The following is a 12837-nucleotide window of genomic DNA, read 5'->3' as shown; positions in this document are numbered from 1 at the left end:
CCCTCTCCCTTGTGTTTACCGGTCATTGTCTAACAAGGTCCTGCGGGCCACTTTGCACCGCGTCCTCTCCCCATGTGTGAGTTTCCGCAGCGACAGGCGTTGCCCACGGACTGAGCCTGTGGGCTGTTTTCAGTCTGGAGACGTACACTGAGAACACGCTGGAGACAGTCCCCCGTGTCACCGGGGCACGCGCTGTGCACTGCCCTGGGAAGCTCTGTGGTGGTCCCACGGCATCCCTGTTCCCCGTTGCTCTCGGAGGCCTGCTGTGACTAGTGCCAGGGACCTCACCAGGCTCCTCACGTTTACCTGGGGAAGGATATCTCTGTTCTCTGCTTTTATTTTCCACTGAGCGCGTGTCGACATCGTGTTCTCTTCAGGAGACCTGAGTTCTAATTTGCTGGGGCCGCTAACTAGTTGTGAGACCTCGTTTAGAGGCGTGTCTCTCCGAGTGTCTGTTCCCTCCCTCCATAAAGTGGAATCGTTCAGTGACATAACTTCCAAAACCTCTTCTAGTTCTTGAGACAGATATACTGATTGTCTCAACAACCTCGCCGTCTTCTTTTAAATTGAGAAATAATTGACACAACATTACATGAACTTCAGGTGTAAACGTAGTGATACAGCATTCGTATGTATTGGGATGTGATCCCCACCGTGAGCCCAGTTAGTGTCCAGCACCACCCATCGTTACAAAACTTTTCATTCCTTGTGATGAAGAAGGTAAACTCCATAATCATGTAACCGTGAAGGTGGGAATCTTGCTTTTATTTTGTAACTTTTTTTTCTAAGAATTTATCAAGGCTAGGAATAGTGGATTGAAATCTAAGTAGGTAAGCCCTTAGGAGACCCCCAAATTCTTCACCTTTTGACCCCCTCCACCCATTTCCCCCACCTCCAGCCTTCTCCTCCAGCAACCACCAGTCTGTTCTCTTATCCATGGGCAACTTGGTCTTTTTTTCTATTTTAAATAATGCTGCAGTGAGTGTTCTTGACCTTGTCATTATGTGATTGTTCAATTATTTATTTCAGACAGATCTCTGAAAATAGACCTTCTGGGACAAGGAGATGCACATTCTTAAGGCTTTTTATAGATGTTGTCAGATGACTTCCAGGCAGGATTTCCATTCTCATGTCCGCCAGCACGGCTATTATCTGTTTTTTCCAGCCTGTGATGTAAATAGCAGACAGGTTGACTTTTTGTTGACTCAGAAGAGATTTTAGAGTGTGAGGGACTAAGGACTTACGGTGTAACTTCAGACGTTTCCTGAGCCCCTACAGAGTGGCCGGCGAGTCTGGGAGCAGAGGCGTATGCATCATAAAGGGCCTATGACGCTGCATGGCCCTGCGCACGTGCTGTGTGACGTCATGGGAGTGGTGCCGGGGGCAGAGGCCAGGGTGCTGCGCCCATCGGAGCAGACGCCTGGCGTGGGTGCACCATTCCCGCCACACTCCGCACACATCTGTTTCGTGTCGCCTCTGATTACTTGGGAGTCTCATTTTCACTGGATACACCTGCGTCTTCAGCATACCACAGAAGACGTAATCAGGGCGACATGACTCATTCCAGGCTTTCTGGCTACCGTGCTCTGTATGCAGAGACTCTTGCCTGTTTTTAGTAGGCTTGTCATCTCATGAAGGAAATAGACTACCCTATAAATAATAAAATAAAGTCCATAAGGTGGAGAAGTTGTGACTGCTAGCTTTTCTACCAACCTCGTGAGATGAGTTAAGTAGAGGAAATCTTGATTACCTGTGTGCTGGCAAAATATTTGGTAAGGCCTGAGGTAACTCATTATTAAATACATATAACATTGGCTTAATATTAATTATGGACACTTTCCTTACAAAGATTTATTTTAACTGTGTTTTACAGTAGCTGCTGGTTACAGCGATCGAGAACAGCTAGTATACTGTTTGGTTTCTCTTGGCCTGTTTGTTTTGTTGTTGTCGAGAGCACAGAAAACTCGGAGGCTGTGTTCCCAGCTCATGTGGGAAGGCGACTCCTGGGCCAGTGCTGCTGGTGCTTCTCCTAAGGGCTTACCTACTTGGATTTCTGTCCACTATTATCCTTGGTAAACTCTCTTAGGGAAAAAAAGTAACAAAATAAAAGCAAGCTTCCCACCTTCAAGGTTACACGATTGTGGAGTTTATCTGTACGTCTAGGGGAAGAAAAGACAGCCCCATCACTCAGGCTGCTTCCCGTGTAGACGGTTCTGTTTTTATCATTTGTGCGAGACTCTCCCAGATCACTGACATGCTGGTTGGTAACATATCGCACTCTACTAGCTTCTCTCTCTCAGTAGTTGACAGTGTTGGTGGGGAAGCCAGTTATGTCAAAAAGATGCATTATTGGGGCACCTGGGTTTCAGCTCAGGTCGTGATCTCGGGGTCCTCGAGCCCCACATTAGGCTTCACGCTCAGTGCAGAGTCTGCTGGAGATTTTCTCTCTCCCTCTGCTCCCCCAACGCACACTCTCTCTAAAATAAATAAATAAATCTTTTTAAAAATGCATTATTTTTAATAGTCTTATTATTTTTTTTTAAACCAGCTTAGTATAGTGCAAAGGGAAATGGCCTATGATCTATAAGGTTCTGGCCCTGGGTTAGGATTTGTGTAATTGTGGGACTTCCTTAGGCAAAGGCATACAGAACTAGTCCCAGATTCTCTAGCCCCACGCTGCTTGCTTGGAATTTCTTTCTGAGTCACCTGGAAGTACAGATTGGGGCAGTTGCCTCCCTGCCAGATCATAATTAGAGGGGCTGCTTTCTGGAAGTAGGCATGAAATGGAAATGAGCAGTAATAATTAGAATGACTCCCCTTTAAAGGAGAACTTTAACCTAGCAGATCGCAGGGTGTGTCACGGCACACAGTGGTGGATGCGGTCTACGTTAGTACAGCGGGGATTATCGCAGGGGTTGGTACTAGCGCGGCGGGGGAATTGTTCTCGTGACGTCACCTCTGTGCAGCTGTGGCAGATGGAGCAGAAGGTAGGAAAGAGTGAAGGAGAATACTTGATAATGTTCTCTTTTGCTTTTCTTAGAAAAGAGAATTTTTTCTTTGTAGGGAGTAAGCATATAACACGATGGTTCGTGACAGCGTAGAAAGTGACGGGTATTTCTTATAATAAACTGTCCCGGAAAGCCTGTTTATTTCTGATGGTTTTTGTTTGTTATCTCAGATGACTTCATGCATCCCTTTCTTCCTTTGAGCCCCTCTCCCCTCCAGCTCAGCCAAGTAATAGTGTTTCCTAAACCCCTGGACAGAATGGTGCTCCGGAGGGTAAGGACCCGGCTCTGTTGGTGGTCACGCCGCAGAACCACGTGTGGAGACGCTCACGTGGTCAGACCCAGGAGACCGCCGTGCAGCTGCTGTGCGCATGCGGCAGACGGGCTCGGGCGCTCGGGCTGTGCTGGCGTATCGCCTGGGGTCGCCCCCGCGCGCTCCGCACGTACAGGGCAGGGTCAGAGCCGCGGTCTCTGCCTGCAGAGTGAGGCTAACATGGCTCTGGAGCTCCGGGGTTGGGTGGAAACTCCCGTGAAATAAGGCGCCGCAGATCCTCAGAACATTGCCTGGACTTAGAGGACACGTTGTCTACCAGGCACCGTGCGAGCACTTCACCCATATTTGCTCGTTCCCTCCTCACACCCTTACAAGGGGGTTACTCCTCCTTGAGTCTTGCTGCCATGAACACGTCCTGTGCTGTGTCCTGAGTGCATGTGGTGCTGTGGGAGTCCGGCCGGCCCGGGTCTCAGACGTGAGACCACCTGTGTCCCCTCCCCTGTGCTGCTGGCGGCAAGACCCACCGTGGGGGGCGTTGTGCACAAGCGCTGTTCCCAATCGCCCTTCCCTGTGCTGTGGAGCACGGAAACAAAGAGATGATTCTGCATCTAGATGGTAGTCTTTCTCATGGAGGTGCACGTCTCTGTCGTTCTTTCCATCCTCCTCCTTTCCAGTATGTCCCCGGTAAAAGAACCTCTGTTCTGTCTCAGCCCAGTTCATGCGATTTGGGAGTACTCCTCCCGCCCCCCACCAAGAAATACCTTTGTCACGACTGTCATGTGTAGAAATATTTCCAGTAACATATCTAAAATAAGAAATAGGAAAGTCAAAAGTTCTGATGCAATAGGAAGCAAAATAAGGAAGTGTGGCACCAGTCCTGGAAGCCCCCAGAAGGCCCGGTCTGAGTGTTGAAAGCCCTCTGTCTTTACTGCCTGTGTTTGAAGGGTCGGTGTGGTGCGGTGTCTGTGACTCTCCCAGCATCGTCTCCTCTTACCACAGATATTTTTCTTGAGCATCCCAATTTCAGGATCAAAAAAGGATTATATTATCATAATCTTTGGTTTAATTGATAGAAATGCATGTTTTCTGTTGTTACTGCATATATATAGTGATAAGTGATTGAGGTTAAATAATAGCTTTGAACCGTTTCATCTTGTAATAGGGTACAATTTGTGGGGGTTTTTTTTTTTTAAGATTTATTTGAGGGAGAGAGAGAGTGCGGGCATGGGTGGGGGGAGGGGCAGAGGGAGAAGCAGGCTCCCTGAGGAGCAGGAAGCCAGATGTGGGACTCGATCCCAGGACCCTGGGATCATGACCTGAGCCGAAGGCAGACGCTTAACCGACTGAGCCACCCACAGGTGCCCCTAATTGGATACAATTTTTAATGGTTTGTTTAGAGAAATATTTTCTATAAATATTTCAATATTTATAAATAAAAATTTTATTTCAATAAAAATTCATTGAGAACCTAGTCTGTGACAGGCTATCCATACACAGAGATGGGCAAGCCTGGTGAATAATAGGTTAGTGGCAGAAAGGAAATGTGCATAAAGGATGATAGCCGAGAGCGGCCCGTGCTGGAGCGGAGGTCTGGGGGTGGTGTGTGCACACAGGAGACAGTGCCAAGCTGGGGCGGTGGGGTGGCAAATCTGTGTGACACGAGACCCACCTGGAAGAACTCCCCTGTTGGTCACCCTGTGACCTCACAAGACTTCCCACATGGTAGTTCACCAGATTCTGTAAGAAATGGGCTGTCACTCAACTAGAAATAGATATTAAACAATATCCGGCACAGAAAAGAAAGACATGAAGACAGCCCTGAGGAGTTCACAGTGAAAACTGAATTACTCCTTCCTATCTATAGATTAAAAATCGAACAATCCTGTCAACATTGCTAAAATGAGAGAGATTACTGAAAACACATAAGAGTGAATATGGCAACAGCTGTAATATATTGAGAAGTTTTTAAAAAAATGCTAACAACCAGCAAGGTCTGAAACTGTTGTATTAACCCTGAGAAATCCTAGTAAAAAAGGAGATGCTCCAGTGGTGGCTTTGACTTTCTCCTTCCCCAGGCTCCTCAGTGGTTAGAGAGTGATTCTTGCCAGAAATGCGAGCAGCCCTTTTTCTGGAATATAAAGCAGATGTGGGACACAAAGACGCTGGGGTTGAGACAGGTGAGTAGCCAACGTTGAATTGTCACTGGCTTAATCAAGTATCTTGTTCTTTGTGGTGTTAATCTGTCCTTTTGCTTGGAATCATACTTTTTCCTATAAGTGCTATGAACTCTTGCATTCTTGATATCACTATCTGTGTAACAAACCATGAGTGGGACCTTTCCTGGGGCCAGCGAGATCTTACCTAAGTGCTCCATCGCTTGTCCAGCGCTGGAAAAGCATGGATGCACGGGAAGCACCGAGAGCCTATTTGTAAATACATGAAAGATCCTTCGGTTAGGAGTATTGCTTGTCCAAGTCAGTGTTCCGTGCTAACCATGCACAAAATGAGAATGAAGCGGGTCATACGGTTGTAAACCTTATGCTTTCACTCTGTGAAAAACGTAACAATTTGGCCCTCACTGGACTACTGTGACACTAAGAATTTTGTATTATTCACAGATTGTTCCATTTAAGTGTACCTGGAACATTTTTATTAAGCATGTTTCTGGTACTCTTTTTTTTTTTTTAAAGAAACATGTCCCAAATAGCCTATAGATTTCAGAGACGCCCTTATCACTAGAATTCATGTAATTCTAAAGTCCTACAAAAAACGTATTTCTACAGCAACCTTGAAGGTAGCCCACTCAGATTGAATATGAATTGGTGCAGGTAAGTAAAAAAGAATGCTGATTTTATTTCTTTGCACCTCTATGAGGGACTGGCCTAAAGTTTGTGTGTGTTAATGAACTTTGTTTAATGTTACTTACAAAGCTACTCTCCACAAGGTCTGCTGTGAGACTGGCAGGCAATGCAGGGGTGATCTTAGCATTCCTCTAACATTCTGATGCTCGGAGATGGAACCCGAGTTCCGTGGTCAGCCTGCTTCCCGCAGTGCATGCCTGCTGGTAACTGGTGCATTGTAACTGATGGGCGAGATAATCCCTACTTCCGCAGGAAACATGAAGAAATTAATTTCCATCTTATGAATTAACTACTAGAAGAGAGAGGAAAAGTATGGGTCACTTTTAGTGGTAAATGAATATGACAGAATTAATAACCAGACTCTTTTGAATGTTCTTGAAGCTTATTTCTAGGATCACAATTTGAAAGATTAAAAGAAATAATAAAACATATGATTATGGATATTTATTTCTTCATAAGGTCATATTACATTATTTCAAAACTTTTCTTTGATACAAGAATAGACTTTTTTTTCCTGAAACCTCTAGTCATTTGAGCTCCTAAATGAACTTGAAGTTGGTTTTAATAATGTAATTTGTGGACATCTAGACAGATAATATGAATGAATAAAAAGCAGTATTTGACCAATACAACAGGGATCGTTGGAAATCCTTGGCAAGTGTAGACACTGTCTGTCTTTTATGTAAATGGGTACACTGAACGGGGTGATAATAATTCAGGGCGAATCTTCCCCACGCCCATCCCCCTACGCTGACGGGACACCGGGAGCATCAGCAAAAGTTACACTCCTCCTTTCCCTCCTTCCGGTCCTGCTGAAGCATCACTGCCGGAAGTGCGGGCAGGCCGTGTGTGGCAAGTGCAGCAGCAAGCGCTCCAGCTACCCCGTCATGGGCTTCGAGTTCCAGGTCCGGGTGTGCGACTCCTGCTACGACTCCATCAAAGACGAGGAGTGAGTGCTTGTGGGTCTTTGTCTTTCTGGGCGCCTGCAGGGGGAGGAGCCTGAGAAATGACACGAATGTGTTTCTGCGCACCTGTTCGTCTCTGCTCAGCTGCATAACCCGCTCCTGGGGAGGGCCTTCTGTCCTGGCTGCATGACCTTAGACCTCTCCCGAACACTGAGGAGTGCCGTTGCTAAGACAGTGCGGCCGTTGAGCAGCGGGCCATGCCTGAGCCCCCGCAGGGTCAAGGCCAGCGCACACAGAGGCAGTGCAGAGCCGGTGCATGCAGGGCCCCAAGCTTGGCTCACGTGTGCCTGGGAATTTCCTTTTCTTTGCCTTTCCTTTGAATCATTGTAGAAAGTGCTCGACTGGCAAAGCTTGGCCGAGGCCCAAGTTGAAAGCCAGTGTGGCATGGCTGGTGTCGGTCCATGCGTGCTCCTCGGGAGGCTGGGGCTGCGGGCGCAGGAGCAGAGCGAGAGCTGGTGCCGTGCGAGCCGCTCCTGCAGGGCCCAGAGCTTGGGGAAGCCTCAGCCTCCTCGTGGGGGACTGGCCCTCGGGGCAGGCGCGCCTGCAGTGCCGTTCCTCTGCACTACGAAAGGCCCTCGCTCTATGTCTAGGAACACACCAGCCTTTGCACTAAAAAAATACAAATCAGTTATTTAGTTTTAGAGGGGAGGGGGGTGGGGGAATGGGATAGGCCGGTGATGGGTAGTAAGGAGGGCACGTATTGCATGGAGCACTGGGTGTTACACGCAAACAGTGAATCATGGAACACGACATCAAACACTGAGGATGTACTGTATGGTGACTAACAGTAAAAAAAAATTATCTTTAATTTTTTAAAAAATCAGTTATTTAGAGAGTTTTGTCAAACCTTATATAAAACAGTCTTGCAGTTTATCCTTTCTGTCCTCTAATTCTAAACAGTTTTCCAAACTGTAGCCACATTTTTAGGGGTAAATTTTAACACTATCATTGTGCTGCTTTTATGTTGCAAGAAAACTCTTCCGTCAGCTGTGGCAACAGGTGAGCTTTCAGCGGTCTCTCTTCTCTCTTCTCTCTGTTAGTCGGACTTCTCTGGCGACCTTTCATGAAGGAAAACATAACATTTCCCACATGTCCATGGACGTTGCTCGGGGACTGATGGTGACCTGTGGGACCGACCGCATCGTAAAGGTAACCTGCTCGCGTGTCCCAGCGAGCATGAGTGTGTGCGTGTGTGTGTGTGTGTTGTGTGTAGAGTGTTCCGTGAGTGTACCGCGAACAGACGGCTGTCAGTCCAGTCTCACTTTCTCATCGGCAGGCTTGCCTTCCCTTTTTCTAAGCAGCCATGCAGCCTGGAGCAGCATGAAAACCCTGAGTTTGCGAGTTTCCGGGCGCGGTGGCCGCTCCTTCCAGGGGGTTCCTGCGCCACCTCCATCTCTCAGAGTAGCTGCTGGGGCCTGGCAGCCCGGGGTCGCCGTCGGCCCCCCCCCGGGGGTCCTGCCTCCCCAGAGGGTCGGGGCGTTAGCCGGCCCCTATCCCTGGTCATCCTTCCCCGCCTAGTGTTCCTCTCCGCCTGGACAGGTTTCCTCGTTGTAAGAAATTACCAGATGCTTTTTCATTAAGTTCCTCGGGTCACTAACACAGAAACTAAAAGCAAGTGTTTTGTACTGAGTTGTGAAACCATGACACACTTTATTTCATAACTTTTTTTTTTTAAATAGCGGCTTTTCCCAGTAGGCTTTTTATTTAAAATGAAATTAAATTTACAGTAAAACATTACTATGTAATTTTCAGGTGTCAAGATACCACTTAGAAGCTTTTTTCACATTTTAGCGTCCTAAGGGGCTTTGTCTCTAGATCTTGAGAAGGTTTTGAGATGAAAGAATGAGTTCTTCTGTCCCCCTTTTCAAGTTTAGCAGCTGTTCGGTGTGAACTCTGCGTCCGGACCCTGTGATGAGCGCCGCCTTCTCTGGCGTGTTCTTTCTCTTGCAGATCTGGGACATGACGCCCGTGGTGGGCTGCAGTCTGGCGACCGGGTTTGCTGCACGCTGATCCGGGAGCCGGGCGAGGCCTGCGCCTTCCCCGCGGCCCCTGCACCAACGCAGCCCTTCCCCGTGGGCCCGCGGTCACGGTCCCGTGAATGGACGGTAGCCACTAAAAAACAAAGCAACACTTTTAAAAAGAAAAAACATGCCAGGTGTGTTCATCTGTCGTGGTTCCCTGAGGAAAGGAGTGACTTCAGTGAGACTTCCTCGCGGACAGTGAGCTCACGCGTGCTGAAGGAGTCATTTGGCAAAGGAGAGTGTTAGAGGAAAAACTATTGAGCAAAAGCGTTAAAGCTTAGAACGTTCTCAAAGCAGTTCCAAGTGCAAACACTCTTCCCCTCAGACTTGCTGGCCCTGCACGGGCTCCTGTGGCTCTGTCGTTAGAGCAGGGAGGAGGGGAGGAGGACTTGCTCTTTCCCGAGGGGTGCAGGAGGACCCCAGGAACCCAGAGCTCTCTCCTTCCTCACTGGCAGGACGTGACTACTCTGTACACGTAGTGATTCTTCTTCAGGGTCTCTGTTCTCGTCAGGTAGCGCCCTCATCTGCACTCGGTGTTTGGAGCGCTCAGTCGTTCTCCCCCCGGCCAGCCAGGGTGCCAGGGGCCAGCCTTCACACTGTTCCTAAGCGAGCCGTAAGATTTCTTTATTAGCCTGGACGGCCCACATCCTTCCCTTTCCCCCAGATGTGCTCTGAGGACAAAACGTTTTTATGGTGCTGTTATCATGGGAGTCACACAAGCCGCCTGACTTTATCTCACTGCTGTCAGTAAGGACTCGTGGGAAATGGAAAACCAGCCCAGCCAGCAGCATGATGGTGAAGGGAGGTGATCGTCTGCTCCATGGAACAGCCCAGTCCTCCTAAAAAGACGCATTCTGTGTGTAGTTCCAGGATGGGCCCCTGCGATATTGTGGCAGTTTAATAATAATACGCCTCAGCAAAGAACTCCAAAGCTTTTTAAACTATGTTGACTTTTCATTGTAAGGAACATTATTACCATCTCATAGAAGGGAATTAGTAACCCAGAGCTGTAATTGTTAACCAGGTCCTGCACAGTAATTCCTAATTCGTAAATTGCTTTCATAGCAACTAGTGAATTCTCTTGTATCAAATGGCATTTTAAAAGTTTTTGGCCATGTAGTACCAGGATGGGGAAGAGATGGGGCATGGGGGGGCCCGTCTTTTAATATTCCAATATTTATTTCTTTGATTGTTTGTTTTTAACAATAGTACACATACCTATTACTTTAGGGCTATGCAAGTGAGTGGAGAGAGGCCTGCTTTTCTTAAAGACAGATTTTAAGGTAGATAGCAACAGTATTTTTGTTAGTCTTACTAGTGGACATTGATAAAAACCCACTACTGTGTCACTGTGTTGGGATCATATCAAGACATCATGGTGGTTCTATGTGATACCATGAAGGGATTAAGTCTGTTTTTTTTTTTAAACAACAACTGAGAGGGACTATAATGTTTAAGACAGGTAATTAAGATGTTTTACTGGCCAAGTAACACAAATAATAAGGAAAGGAGGTCAGGCACCTCATATTCTAGAATGATCTGCATTAAAAATTGACTTGCTTTCAGAAATAAGACTGAAGGGTTTTTGTTGCTCTGTATAATTTTTGTGTTCTATCACCTGGCAAAGGTGTTTCCTTGAAAAAGTTTTCGTAAGCTGTTTGCGAAACGTATGATAATACAGCTTGGAAGGAAACTGGAGGGATGGGATCTCACAGGGCAGTGTTGAATGTTCTCGTTCAGTTAATGGTCCAGCTCATACAAAGGTGCTATCCTGGGGATTTCGTGAAGTCCTGAAAGGAAAATTAGGATATGATCTGTTTCTTGCCATGTGGATGAGTACTGAACTGTGGTTTCTGTTTGCCTTTAACTTCTGTAAGATGTGATTTTATAAAGTCTGTGGTAGACTGAGCACAGTATCACGCTGTAGCTTTCAACCTTCTTTTATTTTAAAAAATCCTGAATGAAAAACCCAGTGTTCTGTAGAGAATAGAAGGTTGTGAAAGCACCTCTGAAGGGGTTAAGCTAATATAAGTCAAAGAGGAAAGGCATTAGGTGGGGAAGAATTGGAGAGGGGTATCTGGAAAAAGAAAGAATGTTTTCATTAACTTTCTCTCCAGCAGAGCCTATTAGCACTTTTCTTTTTAAGAACACACATAGCAGGCTTGTCTTGTCTCTACTACACGCTAGGGAGCAAACGGGGTAATATTTTTTATAGAGGTGGGCAAAAATTATTTTCTCAGTTCTGCTGACTGGACACACAAGGAAGAGCCAGCTAGGCTTCTAGTTGTTGCCTTATTTTGACCGTATTACTCTTAAACGGGTCATTTAAAATAGCTCTTCAAGTAACAGTTCATGGGTTTTCCATTCCTGAACACTCACGCTAATTTCTACAACTAGGGCTTCAGAAGTACAGAATGTTAGAGAAGATCCTTACGTTTTAGATTTAGTATGTCTGCGGTAAGGAAATGTCAAACCTTCATTCGAGACATGTTCTCAAATTGCCCCCTTTTTTTTTTTTAGTGCAAATGATAGAAAACCCCCATGGCATTTGCTGGAAATAGATTATTCGGTATGCTGTAAATCTCTGTTTATGATGTCCTACTTCTGTCCTGCTGCCTGGAGGAAAGGAACAAAAAATCGCGTTCTAGCACGTGTCACCTGATTCTCCCCTTAAGAATTCAGTTTGCCACTACCTACATTTTTAAACTGTTGAAACTGGCCTAAATATGTAATAAATTCCATGGTGACCCAGACCCAAGGAAATGTTTTCCAAAATGAGGTTTCATTCGGTTACTTCTCCTTCCGTTCCTGGATCTGGTGTCTTCTAAAATGTAAGGAACCAGTTACTATTAATGATGAACCATCTGCTCATTGTAAATGTGAGGTTTAACAACTAAGTAATACATGCTCTGTGTATTCAAGTGTCTATTGCTTAATTGTTAATTGTGAGCAGATTACTGAATGCCTACTCTTTTCTGCAATTTACTATACAGTAACTCTTTGAGTAAATCGTTTCATTGTGCAACAAATTTATATTAGAATACAATTTAAAGTGTTTTACTCTATAGTCTTTTTGACTGGGGAAGCAAAGGGCAATGTTGATTAGTACATTTTGTCTTGTACTAGCTATGTTTCTATAAGATATGGTGCCCTGTGTATCCCAGAGAGTTAGAAAACTTTGTTCTTTGCTCCTGTTTGTGGGTTCTGTTTTTGTGGGTTTTTTTTTTTTTTTGAGAATATACATACACAATAAAATGTTCCTTGCTTGTTACTCTGTTGCTTAATGTAGCTTTTGTTTCGTTTGATGTGGACATAGGGCAGTGATACGAGCCACCGTGTGTTCAGCACACTCTGCCTGCTCTGTGCTCTGCCTGCATTCTGCTATTCAGTCCTGGCAACGCTTCTGCAGGGTGTTACTGTCCCTGTTCCACAGATGAGAAAGCTGAGAAGATCCTGTCCGTCGGTCCGTCTGTCTGACTTGAAAGCACTTGCCCTCTCCATACCACCTGTCTTCACGTGCCAGCGTGCAATGAGGGTTTCCTGTGAGGGTTAGGGGCTGGGTATTCTGTCTCCTGAAGTTTGCAAAGCCCCGAAGTCCGATTGCTGTGGATGTCCAGACTCCCCAGATTGCACGGGCACACCAGCATCTGTGCCCCAGTTCTCCACATCAGCAGCTCGGTCTTGTGAATAAACACAGGGTGGTTCACAGGA

General features: G+C 46.3%; 1 protein-coding gene across 1 annotated transcript in view; it reads left to right on the top strand.

Moving 5' to 3' along the window:
- WDFY1 (WD repeat and FYVE domain containing 1) overlaps positions 1 to 12397 on the top strand; it is a 46539-nt gene extending 34142 nt beyond the window's left edge. The window contains exons 9-12 of the mRNA XM_045775266.2: positions 5355 to 5456; positions 6959 to 7089; positions 8146 to 8254; positions 9056 to 12397. Of these exons, the coding sequence (XP_045631222.1) occupies positions 5355 to 5456; positions 6959 to 7089; positions 8146 to 8254; positions 9056 to 9115 (402 nt within the window). The 3' untranslated portion in view covers positions 9116 to 12397. The remainder of the gene's footprint in view (positions 1 to 5354; positions 5457 to 6958; positions 7090 to 8145; positions 8255 to 9055) is intronic.
- Positions 12398 to 12837: the final 440 nt, after the last annotated feature.

Source organism: Ursus americanus, chromosome 1, assembly GCF_024610735.1.
Source record: "Ursus americanus isolate L20-20 chromosome 1, mUrsAme1.1.p, whole genome shotgun sequence".
Lineage (NCBI taxonomy): Eukaryota > Metazoa > Chordata > Mammalia > Carnivora > Ursidae > Ursus > Ursus americanus.
This window is presented reverse-complemented; position numbering and strand designations above follow the sequence as displayed.